Source organism: Mustela nigripes, chromosome 4 (assembly GCF_022355385.1).
Source record: "Mustela nigripes isolate SB6536 chromosome 4, MUSNIG.SB6536, whole genome shotgun sequence".
NCBI lineage: Eukaryota > Metazoa > Chordata > Mammalia > Carnivora > Mustelidae > Mustela > Mustela nigripes.
Genome location: NC_081560.1, coordinates 156,822,467 through 156,847,957, shown reverse-complemented (window position 1 = coordinate 156,847,957; position 25,491 = coordinate 156,822,467). Strand labels below are relative to the sequence as shown.

At 37.6% G+C, this 25,491-nt stretch overlaps 1 protein-coding gene across 3 annotated transcripts in view; it reads right to left on the bottom strand.

The window, feature by feature from the left end:
* PCGF5 (polycomb group ring finger 5) overlaps positions 1-25,491 on the bottom strand; it is a 123,812-nt gene that overhangs the window by 21,489 nt on the left and 76,832 nt on the right. For all 3 annotated transcript variants that reach the window (XM_059398125.1, XM_059398124.1, XM_059398126.1), the window contains exons 4-7: positions 19,989-20,044; positions 19,815-19,874; positions 17,176-17,324; positions 334-432 (exon numbers count right to left, since the gene is read on the bottom strand). In XM_059398125.1, coding sequence (XP_059254108.1) covers positions 334-432; positions 17,176-17,324; positions 19,815-19,874; positions 19,989-20,044 — 364 coding nt within the window. The remainder of the gene's footprint in view (positions 1-333; positions 433-17,175; positions 17,325-19,814; positions 19,875-19,988; positions 20,045-25,491) is intronic.

The window sequence follows — 25,491 nt, the reverse complement described above, 5'->3', positions numbered from 1 at the left end:
AAAAAAAAAAAAAAAAAAAAAAAAAGAACCTAAAGCATATTGGCATTAAAAAAAATCTAGCTGTGGTATTATTCAGGGAACATTTAAGCTATTTAAGTATCTCTTCTAATTGTAAACCACTAAATGCATTAGTAGCCTATTTTAGTTATATGTTAAATTAAAAAATACACATTATAAATAGAATACTATACTCTCAAAATTACATTTTTAACATGAAAATAACCCAAGTTTCCACAAAAGTTAAATGTATTTTCCATTAATTTTTACTTATTTTGTTAGAATTTTGTTCAGATCAGAATTATCAAAATGATCAAGATGAGATTAACAACTTACCTCATAAGAACTTGGAAGTTTTAGTTTCAAACTTAAAAATTTTTTAATAGTTCCCACAGTTACACGCGTAGAACACCGAATGAATTTCTTCATTAAACCCTAAAGGAAATAAAGATTACTAATTAAAATATTCTACTTTATTTTTAATGGAACCACAGGTGTCACTTCCACTGTCATTTTAAGGATTTTTCAAAATATTCTCTGAAAACATTTCAAATTATAACTCCTTAGTACTAGTGAGTAAAAATGTTCCTAATTCTTGGGTACTTACATGATATTCTTCAAGAATGTATAAGGAAAATCCTGGATATCTGACAATCTCCATACCTCTAAACAATTCGGTTAACAACACATTATAAGTTTAATAAAAAAGATCACAAAAAGCATATAGAATATTTTATTATATAATGTCACTTCTAAAAGTATTAGGGATTTTTTTAAAAGTCTCATAACTTTATTTTTTAAAAGAGCAGTGATTTCAAATGGGGCTCTAAGGAGTCAGATGTCTGATGGACTGTGGTAATACTTTACTGAAAAAACAATGTTCTATGTGTCTTGATTTTCCCCATTTTATTAGCAGTACTAATTTCCTCTTTAAGCATGAACATCACTAAAATATAAGAAGCAATCCAGAATGAACACTCAAACTGAGAATGAGTCAAAATGATAAACATGAACCAATTTGTAAAACAAAATTACATCTCCAAACCAATAGTAAAACAAACACCAGTGATTCAATCTTTTAAAAATATAAAGTATTACTTCTACGTATATGTATAAGGTATTAGGTCAGCAAGCAGAATTGTTCTTAAATTCATTAAGCCAAAAGTAGAGCCTTCCATGGGGTGCCTGGGTGGCTAGGTCAGTTAAGTGTCCGATCTTTATTTAGGCTCAGGCATGATCTCAGAGTTGTGAGACTGAGCCACACCTTGGGCTCCACACTGGGCATGGAGTCTGCTTAAGATTCTTGCTCTCCCCCTCCATCCCCCTCACCCCTTCCCACCAACACATGCCTGCTCTCTAAAAAGAAAAGAAAAGAAAAGAAAAAAAAAAAAACAAGCCATCCAGTTATTATCTGTTCTTAGCAAATGTGTTCCTAGCAAAAATCAACAGAAACAAATTTACAAATGGTGCTTGGTCACTATTCAGATGGTAAAGTATCCATTAAAAGAAAACAGAAGTCAAAAGTTACATCTAAAGCAAAACATATTCTAGCCATTTCAAATGGGAAGACTGGTACTCTAGATGGCATGGAAGCAAAGGGATAAATAATCAAACAGATCTTCCCTATATCTATTCACAACATTTCAACTACCCTAAGGTTTCCTGTCTATTTTCTTGTTCCAAACAGCTTATAGAGAATGCTTTGCACATTTTCTGGGTCCTCGTTAATGTGTGCTAACGTGTGCATATAAGAGTATGTAAGAGTGTAACGTGTGGTTACTGAAAGACACTCTAAATGTATTATCTGCAGAGAAATCTCAGGTGTTTAAAGAGCCTATAGAAATGACCATGGCATCACCACTCCTAAGGTCTCAGAGATTATTAACAAGTATAGAGGTGTCAGAGATTTAAGGGAAGCTTTTAAAAACTAGGCAAAAGCTTGTTTCAGGACTTTATAATTCAGTAAGGTTTGACAGTAATCTCTAAGAAAATTCTGGCCTGCATTATTTATTTGTTTATTTACTTAATATTTTTATTTGCTTTTCAGAGAGAGAGAGCACAAGCAGGGGGAGAGGCAGACAGAGGGAGAAGCAGGCTCCCTGCTGAGAAAGGAGCCAGACGTGGGACTTGATCCCAGGACACTAGGATCATGACCTAGTGCTTAACCAACTGAGCCACCCAGGCATCCCAAGAATTACTTAATATTTGATTTGTAAGTACTTAGAAAATGACAATATAACAAGTATGCATTTTCTCTCTATAGAAACATTCTACAATTATACCAAAGTAATCCTGTTGCTTCCCAGCTAGGTATACCGTAGACTTGCTATACAGGTCTCTAAAAAGTAATCAACACATTTTAACAGGGGCAATGACAGTTAAGAGTGTTAGCAGAGATGATGGGACGGTGGGGAGAAACTTAGGTGATCTTAAGAGCAGTGCTTCTTTCCTGCCATTTCATTTCCTAACACAGAAAATGGAAACATTTGTACTGCACACAGGGGTTAAGGGGAGACTGTGGCCCGAGAAAGTAGCTGTATAGCCCAGGCCCTGCCATTTGCTCTGGTGGGATCAACATTCTAGGTTCCCTCCCCTGCATATCTGAAGAAATATTGTATGGAAAAAGAGCTGTTACCTTTGTTACAATGCCCTTGGCTTCAAACCTGTTCCTCAGGCCAGAAGAGGAACAATTCAAAAAAGGCTCTTTCTGCTTCTAAGGTGGTTACCCTAGAAGTATTTTTACCCTTTATCCCCCACCCACCTCCCTTTTTTAGAAGAGTTAGGAGACTAGATCTGAAATCAGCTAGTGGTCAATGTCATGGGTTACAGTTTTCCACTTGTAGGACACAATTCAACAAATCCTAATTCTTATGATTATTTGAGTTTTTTTTTTTTTTATTTTTTTCTGAAAGATTTTGAGTGAGAGAGAGAGAAAGAGCAGGAGTGGGGGGAAGGGGCAGAGGGAGGGGGGAAAAGGTGGCTCCCCGCTGAGTAGGGAGCCCAATGCGGGCTCCAGTCCTGGACCCTGATATGACTTAAGCCAAAGGTAGACACTTCACCAACTAAGCCACTCTGGCACCTCTGTTTTTTAAAATCCAAATCTCTAACAGTGTTTTTTCTTTCATCTTTGGAATGGTATGGGTAGTACCTTCCCAGCTAAAGCAATTGTCAAGCTTGACTTTGACTTTTTTTTTTAATTGAAATATAATTCAAATACCATAAAAGTCACCATTTAAAGTGTATAGTTCAGTAATGTTTAATATGTTCATGAGGTTGTGTGACCAGTACCATTACCTAATTCCAGGGCATTTCATTATCCCACTAAGAAACTTACGCATTAACAGTCACTACTACTTCCTTCTCCCTTGACCTGACAAAAGCCAATCTACTTTCTGTGTCTATGGACTTAGTCTGGACATTTCATAGAAAAGGAATCATACAATATGTGAATTTTGTGTCTGACTTCTTTCTCTTAGCATAATGTTTTCAAGGTTCATTCATGCTGTAGCATGTATTAGTATTTGACTCTAGCTTATAGTTTATTATACACTATCCTAACTTATTTTCCTTTTTGAAAAAAAAATTTAAAGGCATCCTACTTGGTGTGAAGTGGTATGTCATGTGATTTTGATTTGCATAGGTCCTAATGACTAATGATGTTTAGAATTTTTTCATGTGTTCATTGGCCAATTTTTAAATCTTTTTTAAAAAAAGATTTTAATTTATTAGAATGAGCAAGCACAAGAGAACAGAGGGAGAGGGAGAAGCAGACTCCCTGCTGAGCAGAGAGCCCAATTCAGGACTTAATCCCAGGACCCTGGGATTATGACCTGAGCCAAAGGCAGATGCTTAACTGACTGAGCCATCCAGGCACCCCAGCCATTTTTTTAAATCTTCTTTGGAGAAATGTCTGTTCTTTTTTTTTGCCCATTTAAAAAAATTAATTATCTTTTTGTTAATTGGTAAGAGTTCTTTATGTAATCTAAATACTAAAGGTTTACAGATGTGTGATTTGCAAATCTTTTCTCCCATTGTATGTATTGTCTTTTCACTTTCTTGGTAGTATTCTTTGATGTATAAAAAAGTTTTTAATTTTAATTTTTTTAAAAGTTTTTATTTATTTATTTGACAGAAATCACAAATAGAGAGGCAGGCAAAGAGAGGAAGGGAAGCAGGCTCCCCGCTGAGCAGAGAGCCCAATGCGGGGTTCGATCCTAGGACCCTGGGATCATGACCTGAGCCGAAGGCAGAGGCTTTAACCCACTGAGCCACCCAGGCACCCCTTTAATTTCAATTTTGATAAAATCTAACTTATATTTTTTTGATGCCTGCGTTGATGGTATCATTTTTAAGAATCTACTTCTAAATCTGAGGTCTTGAAATTTTATCCCTATGCTTCTTATAAGAATATTAGAGTTTTAGTTGTTACATTTAGCTATGGGTCCATTTTAATAATAATTAATGAGTTAATTTTCATATGTAGCATGAACTAGGGATCCAACTTCATTTCTTGCATGTGGATATTCAGTTGTTTCAGCAACATCTATTGAAAAGATCATTTTCCCCCCTGAATTATCATGGCTACCATGCCAAAAAGAAATTCCTTATCAATATATGGGTTTATTTCTGATCCTCAATTCTTTTCATTAATCTATAAGTCTACGCTTTTATCAGTATCATACTGTCTTGACTGCTGTAGCTTTGAAGCAAGTTTTGAAATGGGGACTTTGAGTCCTCCAACATTGTTGTTTTTTTTTTCAAGACTGTTTTGACTATTTCAGGTCCCTTAGATTTCTATGACTTTTAGGAGGAGCTTGTCAATTTCTGCAGGAGTAGCAATTGGAATTTTGGTTAAGGTGATCACTGAATCTGAAGAACAATTTGGGTAGGCCTGCCATCTTCACAATATTAAGTCTTCTAACCCACAAACATGGGATGTCTTTCCATTTACTTAGGCCTTTTTTTTTTTTTTTTTAAGATTTTATTTATTTATTTGGGGAGGGGTGGGAGTACAAGCAGAGGGGAAGGGCAGAGAGAGAACAAGCAGACTCCCCACTAAGCAGCGTGCCTGCGTAGTGGCAGGGGCTTGATCCCAGGATTCTGAGATCATGCCCTGAGCTGGAAGTCAGACATTTAATTAAGCCACCCAGGTGCCCACTACTCTTTAGGCCTTCTTAATTTCTTTTAATGTTTTGTAGTTTTCTTTTCTTTCTTTTTTTTTTTTTTAAGATTTTATTGATTTGACAGAGATCACAAGTAGGCAGAGAGGGGGAGAGAGAGAGAGAGAGAGAGAGAGAAGAAGAAGGAGGAGGAGGAGGAGGAGGAAAGCAGGCTCCCTGCTAAGCAGAGATGCGGGGTTTGATCCCAGGACCCTGGGATCATGACCTGAGCAGAAGGCAGAGGCTTTAACCCACTGAGCCACCAGGGCACTCCTGTAGTTTTCAATATACAAATCTTATACTTTCTTGGTATATTCCTAAGTATTTTACTCTTTTGTTTTAATGCAATTAGTGCACAGAGGTTCTAATGTCTCTACATCCTCACCAACATCTGCTGTTTTCTTTTTTTAAAAGATTTTTAAAATTTATTTATTTGACAGAGATCACAAGTAGACAGAGAGGCAGGCAGAGAGAGAGAGAGGAAGGGAAGCAGGTTCCCTGCTGAGCAGAGGGCCCAATGCGGAGCTTGATCCTAGGACTCTCAGACCATGACCTGAGCTGAAGGCAAAGGCTTAACCCACTGAGCTACCCAGGCGCCCCTGTTTTCTGTTTTTTGATAATAGCCATCCTAAGGAGTGTGAGGTGATTATGTGATTGTGGTTTTGATTTGCATTTTTTTGATGATTAGTGATGTTGAGAGTCTTGTGTCTGTTGGCCATGTCTGTCTTCTTTGGAAAAATGTCTATTCGGATCCTCTATACATTTTTATTGGATAGTTTGATGTTAAATTGCTTATATATTTTGGATATTAACCCCTTATCAGACAGATCATTTGGAAATATCTTCTTATTCAGTAGGTTGCCTTTTTGTTTTGTTGGTAGTATCCTTTGCTGTGCCAAAGCTTTTTATTTTGGTGTAGTCCCAAATTTTGGTGTAGTTTATTTTTGGTTTTGTTTCCCTTGCTCAAGGAGACATAGCCATAAATATGTTGCAAGGGTGACTGATGTCCAAGAGATTACTGCCTATGTTTTCTTTTCAGGAGTTTCATGGTTTCATATCTTATATTTAAGTCTATAATCCATTTTGAGTTTATTTTTGTATATGATATAATGAAGTGGTCCAGTTTCATTCTTTTGCATGCAGCTGTACAGTTTTCTCAGGACTATTTATTGAAAAGACCATATTTTCCTGATTTTATTTTCCTGCCCCTTTTTTGTAGGTTAACCATATAATTAAGGGTTTATTTCTGGATTTTCCATTCTATTCCACTAATGTATGTATCTGTTTTTTGCCAATATCTCACTGTTTTGATTACTATAGCTTTGCAGTATATCCCAAATCTGGGACTGTGGTGATATTCACAATTCTTAAGATTGAGATTGCTTTGGATATTCAAAATTTGTGGTTTCATACAAATTTTAGGATTACTTGTTTCAGTTCTCTGAAAAATGTTATTTGTATTTTGAAGGGAATTTCATTTAATCTGTAGACTGTTCTGAGTAGTATGAACATTTTAGCAACATTCTCCCAATTCATGAACATATCTTTCCATTTGTGTTATCTTCAATTTCGTCTATAATTTCTTCTAGTTTTCAGAGCATGTACCTTTCCCTCTTTAAATTTCCTAGATAATTTATTATTTTTGGTGCCATTGTAAACGAGATTGTTTTCCTAATTTCTCATTCTGCTACTTTGTTATTGATATGTAGCATGTAACAGATTTCTTTATATTAATTTTATATCCTGCAACTTCCCTGACTTCATGTATCAGTTCTAAAATTTTTGGTTGTCTTTAGGGTATTTTATATATAGAATCATATCATCTGCAAATAATGAGATTATCTCCTTCCTTACCCATTTGGATGACTTTTTCTTGTCTGAGAATTTATTTTTTCTTGTCTCCTCAGCTAGGACTTTCAGTACTATGTTGAATAAAAGTGGCAAGAATGGACAGTATTGTCTTGTTCTTGATCTCAGAGGAAAAGCTGTTTTTCACCACTGAGTATGATGTTAGCTGTGGGTCTTTCATCTATGGCCTTTTTAAAAAAGATTTTGAAGTATGTTCTTTCTAAATCTGCTTTGTTGAGAGTTTTCATCATAAACAGATGCTGTATTTTGTCAAAATCATATGGTTTTTATCATACCTGTTGTTAATATGATATAACACACTGATTTGCCAATACTGATCCACCTTATCCCTGAAATAAATACCACTTGATCGTGGTAAATGATTCTTTAATGTATCTTTGAATTCAACTTGCTAATATTTTATTGAGGAATTCTGCCTCTGTGTTCATCAGGGATATTTGCTTGTAGTTTTCTTTTTTGTCATGTCTTTTTTCTGGCTTGGTATCAGGGTAATGCTGGCCTTGTAGAATGAATTTCCTTCCACTTCTATTTTTTGTAATAGTTTGAGAAGAATAGGTATTAACTTCTTTAAATACTGGTAGAAATCACCTCTGAAGCCATGTGACCCTAGACTTTTACTTGTTGGGAATTTTTGATTACTGAATCAATTTTGTCACTAGTAACCAGTCTATTCCAATTTTCTATTTTTTCCTGATTCAGTTTTGGAAGAGTATATGTTTCTAGAAATTTATCCATTTCTTCCAGGTTGTCCCAATTTGTTTGTATAGGATTTTTCATACTATTCTCTTATAATTCTTTGTATGTCTTTGGTGTAATTGTTATTTCTCTTCTTTCATTTCTGATATTATTTGAGGCTTCTCTTTTTTTTCTTGATGAGTCAAGCTAAAGGTTTATCAATTTTCCTTGTCTTTTCAAAGAACCAGCTCTTGGTTTCTTCTTTTTCTTAAGATTTTATTTATTTGAAAGACAGCATGTGTGTGAGTGGGGAGAAGGACTAAGGGGGAATGGCAGAAGGAGAGGGAGAGAGAATCTGAAGCAAACTCTGTACTAAGTGCAGAGCTCCAATGTAGGGTTCAGTCTCAATCCTGAGGTCATGACTTGAGCTGAAAACAAGGGTTGGTTCCTTAAACAAATGTGCCACCGAGGTGCCCCTCAGCTGTTGGTTTCACTGATGTTTTCTATTTATTTTTTTAGTCTCTATTTCTTTTATTCCCCTCTAATCTTTATTACTTCCTTCCTTTTGCTAACTTCAGGCTTTGTTCTCTTTCTAGTTCCTTTAAGTATAAGGTTTGATTGTTTGAGATTTTTGTTTCTTGAGGTAGTCCTGTATTGCTCTAAACTTCCCTCTTATTTATTTTTTAATTTTGAGAGACTGTGTGCAAGTGGGAGGATGGGAAGGAGGAGAAAGAAAGAATCTCAAGCAGGTTCTCCAGAAGGAGAAAGAATCTCAAGCAGGTTCCATGCCTAGTGCTGAGACAGACACAGAGCTCAGTCTCACAACCCTGAGATCATAACCTGAGCTGAAATCAAGAGTTAGAATCTTAACCAAGTTTAGGTGCCTGTAAACTTCCCTCTTAGAACAGCTTTTTCTGCATCCCCAAAATTTTGGATGGCTGTGTTTCCATTTTCATTTGTCTTCATGTACTTTTAAATTTCCTCTTTGATTCCTTCATTGACCCATTTGTTGTTTAGTAGCAAGTTGTTTAGCCTCCAGGTGTTTGTGTGTGTGTTTTTTCCCCCCAGTATTTTTCTTGTAACTTATTTCTGGTTTCATACCATTATGATTGGGAAAGATGCCTGATAGGATTTCAGTCTTTTTGAATTTACTGAGACTTGTTTTGTGACCTAGTATGTGGTCTATCCTAAAGAATGTTCCATGTGCACTTGAACAGAATGTGTATTCTGTTTGGGGATGGAATATTCTGTACGTATTTGTTAAGTCCAGACTTAAATCTATTAAGTTCTGTATATATCTGGTCTACTGTGTTGTTCAAAGCCACAGTTTCCTTGCTGATTTCCTGTCTGGATGATCTGTCAATGTTAAAGTGTGGTGTTAAAGTGGCCAACTATTACTGTAAATTTCTCTCTTTATGTCTGTTAAAAATTGCTTTATGTATTTAGGTTCTTCTATGTTGGGTGCATAGATATTTACAATTGTTAAATACTTTTGTTGGCTAGATCCCTTTATTATTTTGTAGGGCCCTTCTTTGTCTCTTGTTACAGTCTTTGTTTTACAAAGTCTGTTTTGTCTGATATAAGTAATACTACCTGCCCTTTTCTTTTCCTTGCTTCCATCTGCATGGAAAATTTCTTTCTACCCCTTCACTTTCAGTCTGTATGTGTCTTTAGGTCTGAAGTGAGTCTCTCAGAGGTATCATGTACATGGGTCTTTTTTTTTTTTAAATCCATCAGTTACCCTAAGTCTTTTGATTGAAGCATTTAGCCCATCTACATGTAAAGCAATCTTTGATAGGTATGTACTTATTGCCATTTTGTTAATTGTTTTCTGGTTGTTTTGTATTTCTTCTCTGTTCCTTTCTTCTTCTGCTCTTCCCTTGTGGTTTGATGGCTTTCTTTAGTGCTATGCTTGGATTCTTTTCTCTTTATTTTTTGTATATCTTTTGTAGGTTTTCAATTTGTGGTAACCATTGGGTTCATATATAACATGCTACGTCTACAGCAGCAGTCTGCATTAACTTGATCTCTTAAATTTAAACACATTCTAAAAGCATTAAATTTTTACTACCTCCACATTTGATGTATTTTATATCTTTCTGTGTATATCCCCCTAACTTTTGTAGATATAACTGATTTTACTAATTTGTGTTTTAACCTCCATACTGGCTTTATAAGTGATCTATCTTTACTGTGTTTACTTTTACCTGTGAAATTTTTTTCTTTTCATAATTTTCTCATTACTAATTACGGTCTTTTCTTTCTACTTAAAGAATTTCCATTCATATTTCTTATAAGGCCAGTTTAGCGGTGATGAACTCTTAACTTCTTTGGGAATCTCTTATCTCTCACTCATTTCTGAACGATAGCTTGACTTATTCTTGGTTATAGATTTTGCGTGTTTTCCTTTCAGCACTTCTGGCCTGCAAAATTTCTGCTGAGAAATCAGCTGATATTCTTAAGGGTTTCCCCTATATGTAAATAAGTTTTTTCACTGCTTTTAAGATTCTTTGTCATCACTTTTTGCCATTTTAATTATTGTGTCTTGGTATGGACTTCCTTGGGTTCACCTTATGAAGGGCTCTCTGTGATTCCTGGACCTGGATGTCTATTTTTCCAGATTAGAAGAGTTTCCAGCTGTTAGGTCTTCAAATAAGTTTTCTGCCTCCTCCTCTCTCCTGATTCTGGAATCTCTATATGAGGATGTTTTTAGGCTTGTGATTTTTTAAAATTCTCTTAAGCTTTATTTTCATTTTTATTATTTTTTCTTTTTGTGATTCAGCTTCATTGCTTTCCATTACCCTGCCTTCCAGACTGTTAATCCATTCTTCTTCATCCCCTAATCTCTTGTTGATTCCCTCTAGTGTATTCTTCATTTCAGTTTTTGTACACTTCAGTTCTGACTAGTTCTTTTTTTATCTCTTTGTTGAAAAGTTCTCAGTGAGTTCATCCACTCTTTTCTCAAGTCTGATGAGTAACTTTTTTTCTTTTTTTAAGATTTTTATTTATCTGAGAGCATGCCTGTATGCACAATCAGGGAGAGGGGCAGAGGGAGACTCCCCACCTAGTGGGGAGCCCAACGTAGGGCTTGATCCTAGGAAATGTTTAACGGACTGAGCTATCCAGGCACCCTAAGTCTGGTAAGTATCTTTATGACCATTTCATTTACCTCTGCTGTAATTTTATATTTTGTTCTTTCATTTGGGACATCTTCGTTTGTCTGCTCATTTTGTCTCTGTTTCTATGTCATAGGAAAGTCAGCTACATCTCCTGGCTTTGAAATAAGTAGCCTTGTGTAGAAGAGGTCCCTGTAGCACAATACATTTTGGTCACCAGAACAAGGTACTCCAGGTGTGCTCCCCATGTGGGCTGCATACACCTTCCTGGTGTGGCTGAACTGTGATTGCTGTGGACATGCTGGTGAGTGAAGCTGGTTTTTAGCCCAGGTGGCCGCAATGACCTGCTGTATCTGCTGTGAGCAGACTGGGCAGGATTTGTTCCCCATACTGTTAAGAGGTCTGGCTGAAGCTTCCATGGCTTGCTTGTGGGTGGTGGCCAGCACACAGCTCACCTGTCTTCCCTTAGCTGCTGGGAAAGGTGTGGGTGCGGTGATGGGTAGGGCTTGCTTCCTGTATGGCCAACTGAGAGGCTTGGCTGCAGCTGCCATGGGCTCACTGGTGATCGGGGCTGGTACTCAGCTTAGCTGTCTGCAGTTAGCCTCTGCAAGAGCTGCAGGCACACTGAAGGGCAGGGCTCCCTCCCCATGTAGCCAGCTAAAAGGCCTGGCTACAGGAACTAAGAGTGTGTGGGGCTAAATGTTCTCCTCTCCAGGGCATGAGTCACTTTGGAGTGGTGCCAGTCCTGGCTGGGACTGCCTATTGGGCAAGGCAGGGCAGGAGCCACTTTGGAGGGATGTCTGCAGAACTGAATGTGTTCAGTGGGACAAATCTGCAGGGGAACCCTGGGGTCGGGTATGTGGTGCTAGCAAGGTAGATGGAGAGTGTCAGAACTGGCTTCTGTAAGCATCCAGCCATCTAGCCTGGGGAGGGAAGGAAAAATGGCACCTGCAAACAGTTTTGTTCCTGGAGAAATCTGCAGATCCCTGCCCCACTGGTATACGTCCTAAGATTAGTTGATAAATACCCTTCATGTATATCGCAAATTCTTTTCAATCTGTGGCTGCTATGCTATCACCCACTAGCTCTCCTGGGGTTAAGCCCCACTGGTTTTCAAAGCCAGACTTTATAGGGACGCATGTTCCCAGAGTGGGTCCCCAGGGCTGAGCCTGACAGGGGTGGGGTCTGATCTCCTTTCTCCTCTGTGTTTGTGATGTCCCTCCTGTTTGTGGTTAGTATGGTTCCCAATCATATCTTCACTCCTTTTGTCCTTTTGATGTAGCTGCCTTTCGAGGATTAGCTGTGGAAGATCTGTTCTGCCAGTCTTGAGGTCATTTTTAAAATTAGTTGCAATAGATGCAGCTGCTGCTTTGGTGTGTCTGTGGGACATGGTGAGCTCAGGAACCTATCTGGCCCTCAGTTCTGCTCTGTTCTTACACTTTCATTTAAATGTTGACATATGATTTCTTTTAGTTCTCCTCACACGTTTAAAATGGAGGACTTAAAATCTGTACCTCATAAGTCCAATGTCTGGACTTCTTCAGGGGAAGTTTTAATTGACTACTTTTTTCCTGTATGTGAGCTACACCTTAATCTATTTGTGTAGTATTTTTTTTTGTTGTTTAAAACTTAACGTTTAAAATAATAGAATGTGGCAACAGTGGAAATCGGTCCCACCTGCTTCAGAGGCTTTGTTATTGTGGCTAGGTCTTGCTGTTTCTCTTTGTTTAGTGACTTTCCTAAACTAATTCTGTGAAGCTTGTATTCTTTATAATATGTGGCCACTGAAGTTTCCACCTACCTGTTGGCTAGTGACTGAACAGAGAATTCCTTATACGCTTGGAACTAATAAATCTCCCAGTCTTTGCTAGGACACCATGTGTTTTGGGGCACACCTCCAATAGTCAACCAGGTTGTTGACAACTCTGCCTTAATCCTCACATCCTGCTTGTGCAGAGCCTCAAGGTCAGCCAGAGGTGAGAGTTTAAGACTACTTAGATCTTTCCCGAGCATGTATATAGTCCTAAGTATATGCTTGGACTTGGAGATTCCCAGGAGTATGTTAGAGTTTTTCAAAGCTCCTACAGGCCCAAAGCCTGTATCTATAGGCATCTTATTCACCAGGTTTTCCTTTTAAGATTTTTGGTTGTCTGTTGTTTTCTCCAAATGTCATCTATACCTAAGAGAGCCATGAAGTTCAAATATTTGTCTGTAATTGGTTCTGAAAAATGTTCCACCCTTCCCAGCTCACAGATGTTTTTTTCTACTGGACAAGCTCCATGTCAGGCCTAATACAGAAAGGCCTATAAGTGGGGTGTTCCAGGAACCACTGGACAGGTCAAATAATGACAATTATTTGGCAATTAGGCTTTGAAAGAGTTCCACCTCTTCTGCCCTTTGGTGCCTGAAATGTTACAGTGGGAGAGTCAGTGGGCTATTACTCTACTCCAGAGCTGGAGAGTTGGGGGACTGAACTAAGGCAAATTAAAATGCCACAAACCTCAATGATCACACTATTTTCTTGACCAAACGCTCTAGGAGTTTCTGCAAGCCTTTTTTTTTTCTTTTTTTTAAAGATTTTATCTATTTGATAGCACAAGCAGGGGGAGTGGGTGAGGGAGAGGCAGGCTCCCTACTGAGCAGGGAGCCCAATGTGGTGCTCCATCCCAGGACCCTGGGATCAGGACCTGAGCCTAAGGCAGACACCTAATGACTGAGCCACCCAAGTTCTCCAAGCCTTTAATTAATTATCAAATTCCTAAGAAAGTTGATTCTGAGGGTTTTTTTTGGTGTGTGTGTGTGTGTGTGGCAGTTTTTTCATTGCTGTTATGGAAGAATGACATTTTGAAGGTCCTTATGCTACTATTTTCACTGCCTTCCTGCTCCTGACTTTGACTTTTGGAATTACAAAAGTAGCAAGTATGCTGTATAAACTGTACGTGCAGCTACACCACGTTTGAGAATCACACCTTACTGCAGAGAAATGAGATACCTGAGAAGACTATAAAGAAACACAGACACAGTTTCTTTGCCTTGAACGGCTTTACAATCTAGTTTCAAGGATAAGACATATCCCCAAAAGACAGTAAAAGTAACCTGCCACCTTCAGGAACACAATGCATGCTGACTTAATAAATAATCGCCCAACTGAGTTATAAATGCAAATTCTACAGAATTTCAGAGAAGGGATTCGCTAGGGTTGAAAAAGCATCACAAAGACTAGAGGGCTCTGCTTGGGTCTCGACAGAAGCATAGTGAAGTGGTGAGAAAAGGCAAGAACCTGCCAAAAAAAGCATTACTGTTTTAGAGGTTCTAAATATTCTTAATATAATCCTTTGTCAGATATAAGGCAATAATCATTGGTCTTTATACTGATAACTATAAAGGAAGATAAACTTGTCAAGATAGGGGCTAGTGAAAGGCTATGAATGCTAACTTAAGGAGGTAAGACTTGACTCTGCAGGCCATAAAGTGGCAAAATATGGCCAGAGCCCTCAAGACAAAATTACCCTGTTTTGGTAAGTAAAGTTTTATGGGAACACAAGCCAGTTCATTCACTATCGTCTAAGGCCACTTTAGCACTATAATGAGTAAGCTGAGTAGTTGCTACAGAAAGCATATTTCATCTTTCCTTTTATACGTTTGTTGGGAGTTCCATAGGGCTCCAAATATTTACTATCTGCCCCTGATGTTGGCTATGACTCTGGCCCAATACCTTTAGGCTGTAGCCTCAACCCTGGATAATAAAAGAGAAATTAAGGGTATAGAAAACACTTAAGAGACTGCTTTAAAAAATCTATCCAAGGTGAGCAGCACTAGACTGAGGGAAAGTTTTCAGGACTTACGGCTGGTTGAAGGAAAACAGTGAAAGGTCAAAGATGACTCCAAAGTTCTGAACATGTATGATTAGTAGAAAGTTGCAGTGATAACCGAAATAGCAAGTTTGGAGTAAAGTTAGGTAAAAGCATAATGAATTTGTCTTTAAACGTGTTAAGTTTCAGATGTTAGTAAAACTTCCAACTGAAATATTTGAAAGTAGTTAGAGACTTCATTCTTCAACTTGGGAGAGGTGGCAGGGTTGGAAATAGAGGTTTAAAAGTTCTTTGCAGAGTTGAAGTCACAGAAAGTAGAACTGACCTCCTGGATAAATCCAGAGAAAGAGTAATTGAGTGGAAGAAAAGGTATTAGGAGATACTCACATGTATCGAGTAGAAGCCAGGAAGAAGTAGAGACAGTGTAGGAATGGCCAGAGAGAAAAGGTGGGAATCAGGGTAGCAAAGCAGAAGTCACATAAGCTATGAAAGTTGTTATATGAATAGAAGGCACAAGGATAAAGAAGAGTCTACAAAAGAAAAGAGTGAATGAATTAAAAGGTCAAGTGGGATGGTGAAGTGTCAAAATGTCAAGAGAATATCAAGGCAAGGGGTAACTTTTCAGATGAATCTCTAAAATTCAATGCTTTATAAGTTTCATACTAGAAATCTTATAGGAAGTAGACCTCACATTTATTTATGAAAAGATATTCAGCTTTTCTACTGACATTTCAAGATACATGACACAATTTACAAGCTAGTAACTCATGTATCAGAGAGCTAAAGATGATCAAAATCTCCATTAAGAATTCTTTTTAAAGATTTTTAAAAGACTTTTTAAGATTTTAAAAGATTTTTAAGATTTTTTAAAAAATTTATTTGACAGACAGAGATCACAAGTAGGCAGAAAGAGAGGAAGGGAAGTATGCTCTCTGCCGAGCAGAGAGTCTGACGTGGGGCTCGATCCCAGGACCCTGGGACCATGACCTGAGCCAAAGGCAGAGGCTTTAACCCACTGAGCCACCCAGGCACCCCAAGAAGAATTTCTTAAAAAGAGAATTATAGAAATGATTGGCAATGAGATAAATGTAAGGTTTTTAAAAACCCTGAAAAAAGACTTACAAAAAGGAAAGGGTGCTGCACCACGGCATAAAATCCAAGAGAAGCCTGGAAGGATAAATAGGTCCCATGGCTACTTCTCTAAAGATTACTGCAGCTCATTCTCTTTCCCCTCTTAACTAAATCGATTATTTTATTATAACTGTTTGTTTGTATGTGAAAGTCCTAACTTCAGTTCCTTGAGTGAAGAATTTTTTTTTATTACTCGTTCCTTCACTGAATCACTATGCTCCTATATCTTCTTTGTTGTAAGAAGCTAGGAAAACTTAATCTGAGTTGGAAATTATTTGCTTTTAATTTCCTAATAGGAAAATATCATTTAATGTATTAGTGAAAAACCCACTCACAGATTTATACAGAGGAAGAAAATAAGAGACACTGAATATAGGTATTTGCATAAAACATGGAGTATAAAGAGAAAAACAATACTCTCAATCATTGATAAAAAACTATTTAAGAGCTAAAGCAGTGAACATTTATAATTAAAAGGGAAGTTGCTTTCAATAAAAAAGCAGAAAACATTACTTAAATAACAGCATTTACAGACCAAAGAAAATAAAAGTAAATAGGGTGTGTTGCATCTCCAATTCCTCATATCAGGGAGAGCATATGATATGTGCTATGGTGAGTGCTGTGAAGTGTGTAAACCTGGCGATTCACAGACCTGTACCCCTGGGGATAAAAATACATTATATGTTTATAAAAAAAAATTTAAAAATTAAAAAAAAATTTAAAAAATGAAGAATAAAATAAGTAGAAATAAAACAAAAAGTAAATAGGGTGTGTTAAACTCTCTCTCGTACATAGATCCTTCACAAAAAGGTCGAATTCGCAGGTAGATACAGGGGGAAACTGGATTAAAAATGGAGATCCCTACAGGGAATATCTGGGAACCTTTAAGAACTTTCAAAATTCACAGGCACTTTAGGACACCCAATTTTACTTCAAAACCAGTTATTTATAAAATGTATTAGCCATGACATGGATGGCTTTTGAGTTGTAAATAAGAACATACAAATAAAAGAGCAAATGAGGAGAGGATGAATGAAAGAGTTGGAGACCCTGCCCATCATGCGATGGAATGATGTCAGTCTGAATTGCTTACCACACATAAAAAGGGAGAAACAATGTATATGAACTCCCAACAAAGGTATAAAAGGAGGTGACAGAGAACTGGAGGTGTGATTCTTGGACTTAGCCACTAGGTGGTGGCATTGGCCCAGGACTGTTCAGTTGTGGTGGCTGGAAAGCGGGTGCTGGGAATAGTAAGCACTTGTTTGGTCATTTGTAGCTATGGGGCTGTCAGGGAATGGCAATGTATTTTGTTGATAAAAATTTAGAAAGCAAACACTAGTCAAATTCTTCAACAAATTATCAAAGATTTACTATAAAATGATTATAAAAATATAACTGTGCTTGTCCACTCACCTTTACTACATTGTCCCCTGACTGTCCATTATTTCGTAAACAATCTAGACATATAGCAATTTGTGGGTCACTTCTGTGATAGTCTTTATCATCTTGATTTTCATCACCTTCTTCATCTACTTTAGGTTTGTCAACTTTTGAAGTATCATCTGCATATTTTAAACAAATCTAAGTTAGATATAACTCAAAGTTGATTTTAAAGTTAAACAGTATGTTAAGACAAAAAAATCATCAAAGCAAAAAAGTTTTAAAAAACTAAGAAATGCTTTTTAGACATTTTGTTTTGATGAAGAATACTTGAAAATTTTAATATCTCTAAAATGTTCCGACCGATTCAACAATGGAAACATTTTTAAAAATCCATCACTGACTTATTAACATAACCTCAGGTTTTTAGGCTCACTGGGAAATCCAAATGAAAGATTCAGAGCTAGCTATATCTGGCCACAAAAATTATTGCAGTTAATGATTAGACCACTTAGAAAGTAGACAGGATATAAAAATACTCCAAATTTTATACATATATATCCAAATTTGAAACCAAGTATTCTTTTCAACGTATAAAGTTCTGAGTTCTCAAAATTTCAAATTATTAGAGACTCAAAAAACCAGCTAGTGAGATATTAGAATGAATTAGCTTTTTAAAACATGTATGTAGCTATGTAACATTAAAAAAATCCATGAAAGAAATCTGAATCACATACTCTGTTATATACAAATGTATTGAACCTATGAAATACCTGCAGCCTACATATAATACAACTCATGTGCCAATTCATTTATTAAGAGAGTCCCTTTCATTCTGTATTTGAGATGCATTGTGCTAGGCTTGGGGTACTACTGAAATTAGAGTATTCTCATCCTTACCATCATAGTGGTCGGGGTAGAAGCAAGTAAAGAAAACAGACAGATGGAGAAGTATGATAAGGACTCTGATGGAAGAGGTAAAAATAGACTATGTGGGCACCTACAAGAGAGGTATCCAAACTTGGGGTGAAGCAGAAATTCAGGGAAGATTTCCAGATAAAATATATCCAAGCTGAAACTTAAAAGAACTAGCCAAGCATTATGGTACAGAAAATCCCGGGGGGGAGGGGTTAGCTCCTCTTCAACGCCTAATAAAAGCATTTACAATTGTATCCTAAATGGCAAATGGGTTCTCTTCTGCATTCATTCTTCTATATAGTTATGTTGAACCTACAAAGACAGGAGCTAACCTTTTATGAACCAAACTCCCAGCACCAAGAAAAGATTGACATTCTCTACCCAAACTCAAGACAAAACATTAGAAAATATTTTAAAAAGGGAGAAATGTGGGTAAAGGGAGATACACACAAAGTAGGCTGTAGTCCTTCATGAGTCTATCCATACGATATGCTGAGTGGACTAAACCTGCTAATATACCTTATGACAATCCCTTGGTTTCCTGTTCTCTTGAAAAGACAGTCAAAAATTGGAACATTTAGTCAACTTTATATTATACTTTCATTATAGCACTACTATCTAAACTGCAATTTACACTTGGGTAAAACAAGTCTTTAGTGAAGTCATGTTTTGTCATGGGCTTCTTTGCCCATTTTGTTGTTACAGATAAAAAATAATCCCTAACTACCTTATTCCAGTAATTGAAAACTATTCTCAAGTCCCCATCTCTCCCCTTACTGGAAGCCAGCCTTGTACAGTTAAGTTGAACTAATAAAACTATGAACCTCAGTTTACAGATAAAAAGAGAAAGACAGGATTTCCTCAACCTATCTTAATGATATATAACTGATAATCTTATGATCTTAAGGGAAAAAGAGAGGTGGAAGACTAAGCTCACAAGGAGCCTAAAAAAACACGAATACATCCTTAAAAGATTTCAATGGTATTTATACTATCCCGAAATAAATATAGTATTAAATAACAGTGGGAAAGCATACTATTTCTTTTCATTTCAGGTATGTTATGCTTTTTTTCCCCCTTGTGTGAATTATACATACTAAAAGCCTTTTCTCTGCCCAGGAAGGTTTGCCACTTTGCCGAGATTATTATTAAAAACTACTGAAGGCAGAGTCTCCTGGGACCCAGAAGAGACACGTGGACACTCAGGGTAAGTAGTGGAGAGAATTCCCATAAGCACGGAGAAGTATTTTGCATATCTCAGGATATATAAATTTGTATCATCTGAGTTCCATCTACCAACACATAATTCTGGATTATCAGAGCATAGACAGACCTGATATGGCACTCAGCCACATCTTGGTTCTTTCTCCAAGAAAACAAACATACAGAATAAAATAAATAAAATAGAAAACTCCTCAGGGTTTAGTTGTAGACTATGGCTATTTCTTCAATTTCCTTTAGCTCCCCAGCAAATACTACTATAATCAGTAGGGAGTTTTTAGTTTTATCTTCCTTTTCTCTTCCCAAAGCCCAATTTTCTCTACTTCCAATTGCTTTCATTGGTGTGACTCCAGATTTACACGCATGTATATAGAATCTCATGGTTTTATACAAAAGGATCATAATGTAAATGAAGGGCTACATAAATTTTGTACAGGAGAAATGTGAGCTTGAAGAGATACTAGTTCACCAAAGCTACAAAAACCTAGCCACTTTGAGGGAGTGTATCAGATTCAGATAAAAGAAAAAGTCACCTTGTCCATTTTCTTGAGGCTTATTTTTCTTCCAGAATTCAGATTCACGCTCAAGTTCCTCTAATTTAAAAGAAAAAAGAAGTGTGAAAATAATGGAAACAATCATGAAATCTTTAATAGAAATGGTGACTTTACAGAACATAAAAATCTGCAAGAAGCCAAAAAGCAACTTACGTTCTCGTAGTCCAGGGACCAGCTTAAATATAATTTCCTCTAATGTATTATCCAACCTTCCAAAGGGGAAAAAAAGAGAATATACTAACAGTGAAGATACGGCAATCCACTATTTAAACAATTAGAGACTGTATCTTACAGGTATTACAAAATACAAGACATAGACAATTTTAGCCCATCCACTATCCCAAACTCTTCTGTACACAGAGCACACCCATTTCTAGCCTTTCCTGCAGGGGCTGGTCGATTACAAAAATGGTTCCAGTCTCCAGCTCTCTGTATGGCTCTACACTCTGAACAGGGCTTTGAAATTCCTCCCTCTATTAAAGGATGGCATCTACTTCCTCACCTTGAGGATATACATGGGCTAATTCTGAAATATGGTTATTAGGCCAACAGAATGTGGCACAGGTGACACTGTGCTTACTCTGAGCCAAAGCTTTACAAGGCCTCCCATAATTCTGTGCACTCACACTCTAGGAATCCCGCCACTGCAAGAATGAGTCTGGAGGATGGGTACCATGCATGCACCAGGCTGCCCTGCTGAGGCCACCTTAGACTCATTCATTCACTGCGGTCTCCTGAGTGAGGCCAGCCAACACGAGAAGAATCACCTGCATCTGTGAACCACAGAGAACTGTGAGGAATAATAAATGCTTTTCCTACTGTCTTAAACATGAAATTTGGGCTGGTCTGTTATGCAACAACAGCTGATACAGCTGCTACACCTGCTCTCAAACTCTCTCCCACCACTCTGGCTAGTTCCTGGAAAGGAAATAATGTCCATTCTTTCCTTTGAAGCAATCTAGACCTTTCTGTCATTCTATCTTCTAGATAAGGAATGGAGATATTTATCTTGGCCTTTTCCCCATTTCCTTTTCCTGCCATGGAGGAGTAAAATGCCTCCTTTCCATGGCTGGTCCTTCAGTCTCCTCCTCTCCCACAGCCCTCTTCTCTCCCCATCCCCAACATGGGGCTCAGCAGCATTACTCCTCTAGAATACAAACACAGACCACTTTCTCGTATCTTAAAAAAAAAAAAAAAAACACCCTAAAACTTTTGCTGAACTTATTGTCTTTTCAAGCTGTTAGCAGTTTCTCAATTTTTTCTTCCAACTAGAAGACTCTGAAAGCATGATCGACATTATTTCTGCCACACAACCTGGGCTTTGCTTCTTTTACCTACTGAAATCATAACTTACACACTGAATAGTTTTAAATCCTTGTTTTAGAATTACAGTTTAAAAATTGTAGATGATTTTTAAAAGTCATTTTTCTCTATAGCAGTTTGATAGTGTTACCTATCAAACTGAAAATTTGAAAATTCCTTTGAAAATTCCCCTTCCTGGTTCTTTTTTCTGTCTACTTTTCTTTGTCCCTAAGTATTTTTCTTCCTCCAACTACCTCAAAATTGCTGTGCACTCTGCATTCTTCGACCTCTTCTAGACTGCCTGCCTTGATGACTGCATCCAAATTCATGGCATGAAAACTAGCATACAGGCAGATTACATGCGTCCACTCACACATACACATTACATCTCTCTGCTGAGCTCAAGTTCTGTGTTTCTAACCAATGCTGAAGATCTCAAGCACCTCCTTTTGCTCATCACTGTTCAAGACAGTCTCATCTATCCTTCAACAAAATACTGAATACCTGTGTCTTACTTTTTAAAAATTAAATTTAGAAATGATAACATATCTCCCCCAAATAGACTCAAAATGCAAGAATTATCTGAGCCTTCTCTCAACCCCCTCTCAGTTCTCACATTTTTTTTATTAATTAAATTTATTTATTTTCAGCATAACAGTATTCATTATTTTTGCACCACACCCAGTGCTCCATGCAATCTGTGCCCTCTATAATACCCACCACCTGGTACTCCAAGCTCCCACCCCCCCACCACTTCATTCCCCTCAGATTGTTTTTTAGAGTCCATAGTCTCTCATGGTTCACCTCCCCTTCCAATTTCCCCCAAATCCCTTCTCCTCTCCAACTCCCCATGTCTTCCATGATATTTGTTATGCTCCACAAGTAAGTGAAACCATATGATAATTGACTCTCTCTGCTTGACTTATTTCACTCAGCATAATCTCTTCCAGTCCCGTCCATGTTGCTACAAAAGTTGGATATTCATCCTTTCTGATGGAGGCATAATACTCCATAGTGTATATGGACCACATTTTCCTTATCCATTCGTCTGTTGAAGGGCAGAAAGATTCCCTTCTTTTTTTTTTTAATAAACATATATTTTTATCCCCAGGGGTACAGGTCTGTGAATCACCAGGTTTACACACTTCACAGCACTCACCAAAGCACATACCCTCCCCAATGTCCATAATCCCACCCCCTTTCTCCCAATCCCACTCCCCCCAGGAACCCTCAGTTTGTTTTGTGAGATTAAGAGTCACTTATGGTTTGTCTCCCTCGCATCCCATCTTGTTTCATTTATTCTTCTCCTACCCACTTAAGCCCCCATGTTGCATCACCACTTCCTCATATCAAGGAGATCATATGATAGTTGTCTTTCTCTGCTCGACTTATTTCGCTAAGCATGATACGCTCTAGTTCCATTCATGTTGTCGCAAATGGCAAGATATCATTTCTTTTGATGGCTGCATAGTATTCCATTGTGTATATATACCACATCTTCTGGATCCATTCATCTGTTGATGGACATCTAGGTTCTTTCCATAGTTTGGCTATTGTGGACATTGCTGCTATAAACATTCGGGTGCACATGCCCCTTTGGATCACTATGTTTGTATCTTTAGGGTAAATACCCAGTAGTGCAATTGCTGGGTCATAGGGCAGTTCTATTTTCAACATTTTGAGGAACCTCCATGCTGTTTTCCAGAGTGGTTGCACCAGCTTGCATTCCCACCAACAGTGGAGGAGGGTTCCCCTTTCTCCGCATCCTCGCCAGCATCTGTCATTTCCTGACTTGTTGATTTTAGCCATTCTGACTGGTGTGAGGTGATATCTCATTGTGGTTCTGATTTGTATTTCCCTGATGCCGAGTGATATGGAGCACTTTTTCATGTGTCTGTTGGCCATCTGGATGTCTTCTTTGCAGAAATGTCTGTTCATATCCTCTGCCCATTTCTTGATTGGATTATTTGTTCTTTGGGTGTTGAGTTTGCTAAGTTCTTTATAGATTCTGGACACTAGTCCTTTATCTGATATGTCATTTGCAACTATCTTCTCCCATTCTGTCAGTTGTCTTTTGATTTTGTTAACTGTTTCCTTTGCTGTGCAAAAGCTTTTGATCTTGATGAAATCCCAATAGTTCATTTTTGCCCTTGCTTCCCTTGCCTTTGGCGTTGTTCCTAGGAAGATGTTGCTGCGGCTGAGGTCGAAGAGGTTGCTGCCTGTGTTCTCCTCAAGGATTTTGATGGATTCCTTTTGCACATTGAGGTCCTTCATCCATTTTGAGTCTATTTTTGTGTGTGGTGTAAGGAAATGGTCCAATTTCATTTTTCTGCATGTGGCTGTCCAATTTTCCCAGCACCATTTATTGAAGAGGCGGTCTTTTTTTCCATTGGACATTCTTTCCTGCTTTGTCGAAGATGAGTTGACCGTAGAGTTGAGGGTCTATTTCTGGGATCTCTATTCTGTTCCATTGATCTATGTGCCTGTTTTTGTGCCAGTACCATGCTGTCTTGATGATGACAGCTTTGTAATAGAGCTTGAAGTCCGGAATTGTGATGCCACCAACGTTGGCTTTCTTTTTCAATATCCCTTTGGCTATTCGAGGTCTTTTCTGGTTCCATATAAATTTTAGAATTATTTGTTACATTTCTTTGAAAAAGATGGATGGTACTTTGATAGGAATTGCATTAAATGTGTAGATTGCTTTAGGTAGCATAGACATTTTCACAATATTTATTCTTCCAATCCAGGAGCATGGAACATTTTTCCATTTCTTTGTGTCTTCCTCAATTTCTTTCATGAGTACTTTATAGTTTTCTGAGTATAGATTCTGTGTCTCTTTGGTTAGGTTTATTCCTAGGTATCTTATGGTTTTGGATGCAATTGTAAATGGGATTGACTCCTTAATATCTCTTTCTTCTGTCTTGCTGTTGGTGTAGAGAAATGCAACTGATTTCTGTGCATTGATTTTATATCCTGACACTTTACTGAATTCCTGTATAAGTTCTAGCAGTTTTGGAGTGGAGTCTTTTGGGTTTTCCACATATAGTATCATATCATCTGCAAAGAGTGATAATTTGACTTCTTCTTTGCCGATTTGGATGCCTTTAATTTCCTTTTGTTGTCTGATTGCTGAGGCTAGGACCTCTAGTACTATGTTGAATAGCAGTGGTGATAATGGACATCCCTGCCGTGTTCCTGACCTTAGCGGAAAAGCTTTCAGTTTTTCTCCATTGAGAATGATATTTGCGGTGGGTTTTTCATAGATGGCTTTGATGATATTGAGGTATGTGCCCTCTATCCCTACACTTTGAAGAGTTTTGATCAGGAAGGGATGCTGTACTTTGTCAAATGCTTTTTCAGCATCTATTGAGAGTATCATATGGTTCTTGTTCTTTCTTTTATTGATGTGTTGTATCACATTGACTGATTTGCGGATATTGAACCAACCTTGCAGCCCTGGAATAAATCCCACTTGATCGTGGTGAATAATCCTTTTAATGTACTGTTGAATCCTATTGGCTAGTATTTTGTTGAGTATTTTCGCATCTGTGTTCATCAAGGATATTGGTCTATAGCTCTCTTTTTTGATGGGATCCTTGTCTGGTTTTGGGATCAAGGTGATGCTGGCCTCATAAAATGAGTTTGGAAGTTTTCCTTCCATTGCTATTTTTTGGAACAGTTTCAGGAGAATAGGAATTAGTTCTTCTTTAAATGTTTGGTAGAATTCCCCCGGGAAGCCGTCTGGCCCTGGGCTTTTGTTTGTTTGGAGATTTTTAATGACTGTTTCAATCTCCTTACTGGTTATGGGTCTGTTCAGGCTTTCTATTTCTTCCTGGTTCAGTTGTGGTAGTTTATATGTTTCTAGGAAGGCATCCATTTCTTCCAGATTGTCAAGTTTATTGCCGTAGAGCTTCTCATAGTATGTTCTTATAATAGTTTGTATTTCTTTGGTGTTAGTTGTGATCTCTCCTCTTTCATTCATGATTTTATTTATTTGGGTCCTTTCTCTTTTCTTTTTGATAAGTCGGGCCAGGGGTTTATCAATTTTATTAATTCTTTCAAAGAACCAGCTCCTAGTTTCGTTGATTTGTTCTATTGTTTTTTTGGTTTCTATTTCATTGATTTCTGCTCTGATCTTTATGATTTCTCTTCTCCTGCTGGGCTTAGGGTTTCTTTCTTGTTCTTTCTCCAGCTCCTTTAGGTGTAGGGTTAGGTTGTGTACCTGAGACCTTTCTTGTTTCTTGAGAAAGGCTTGTACCGCTATATATTTTCCTCTCAGGACTGCCTTTGTTGTGTCCCACAGATTTTGAACCGTTGTATTTTCATTATCATTTGTTTCCATGATTTTTTT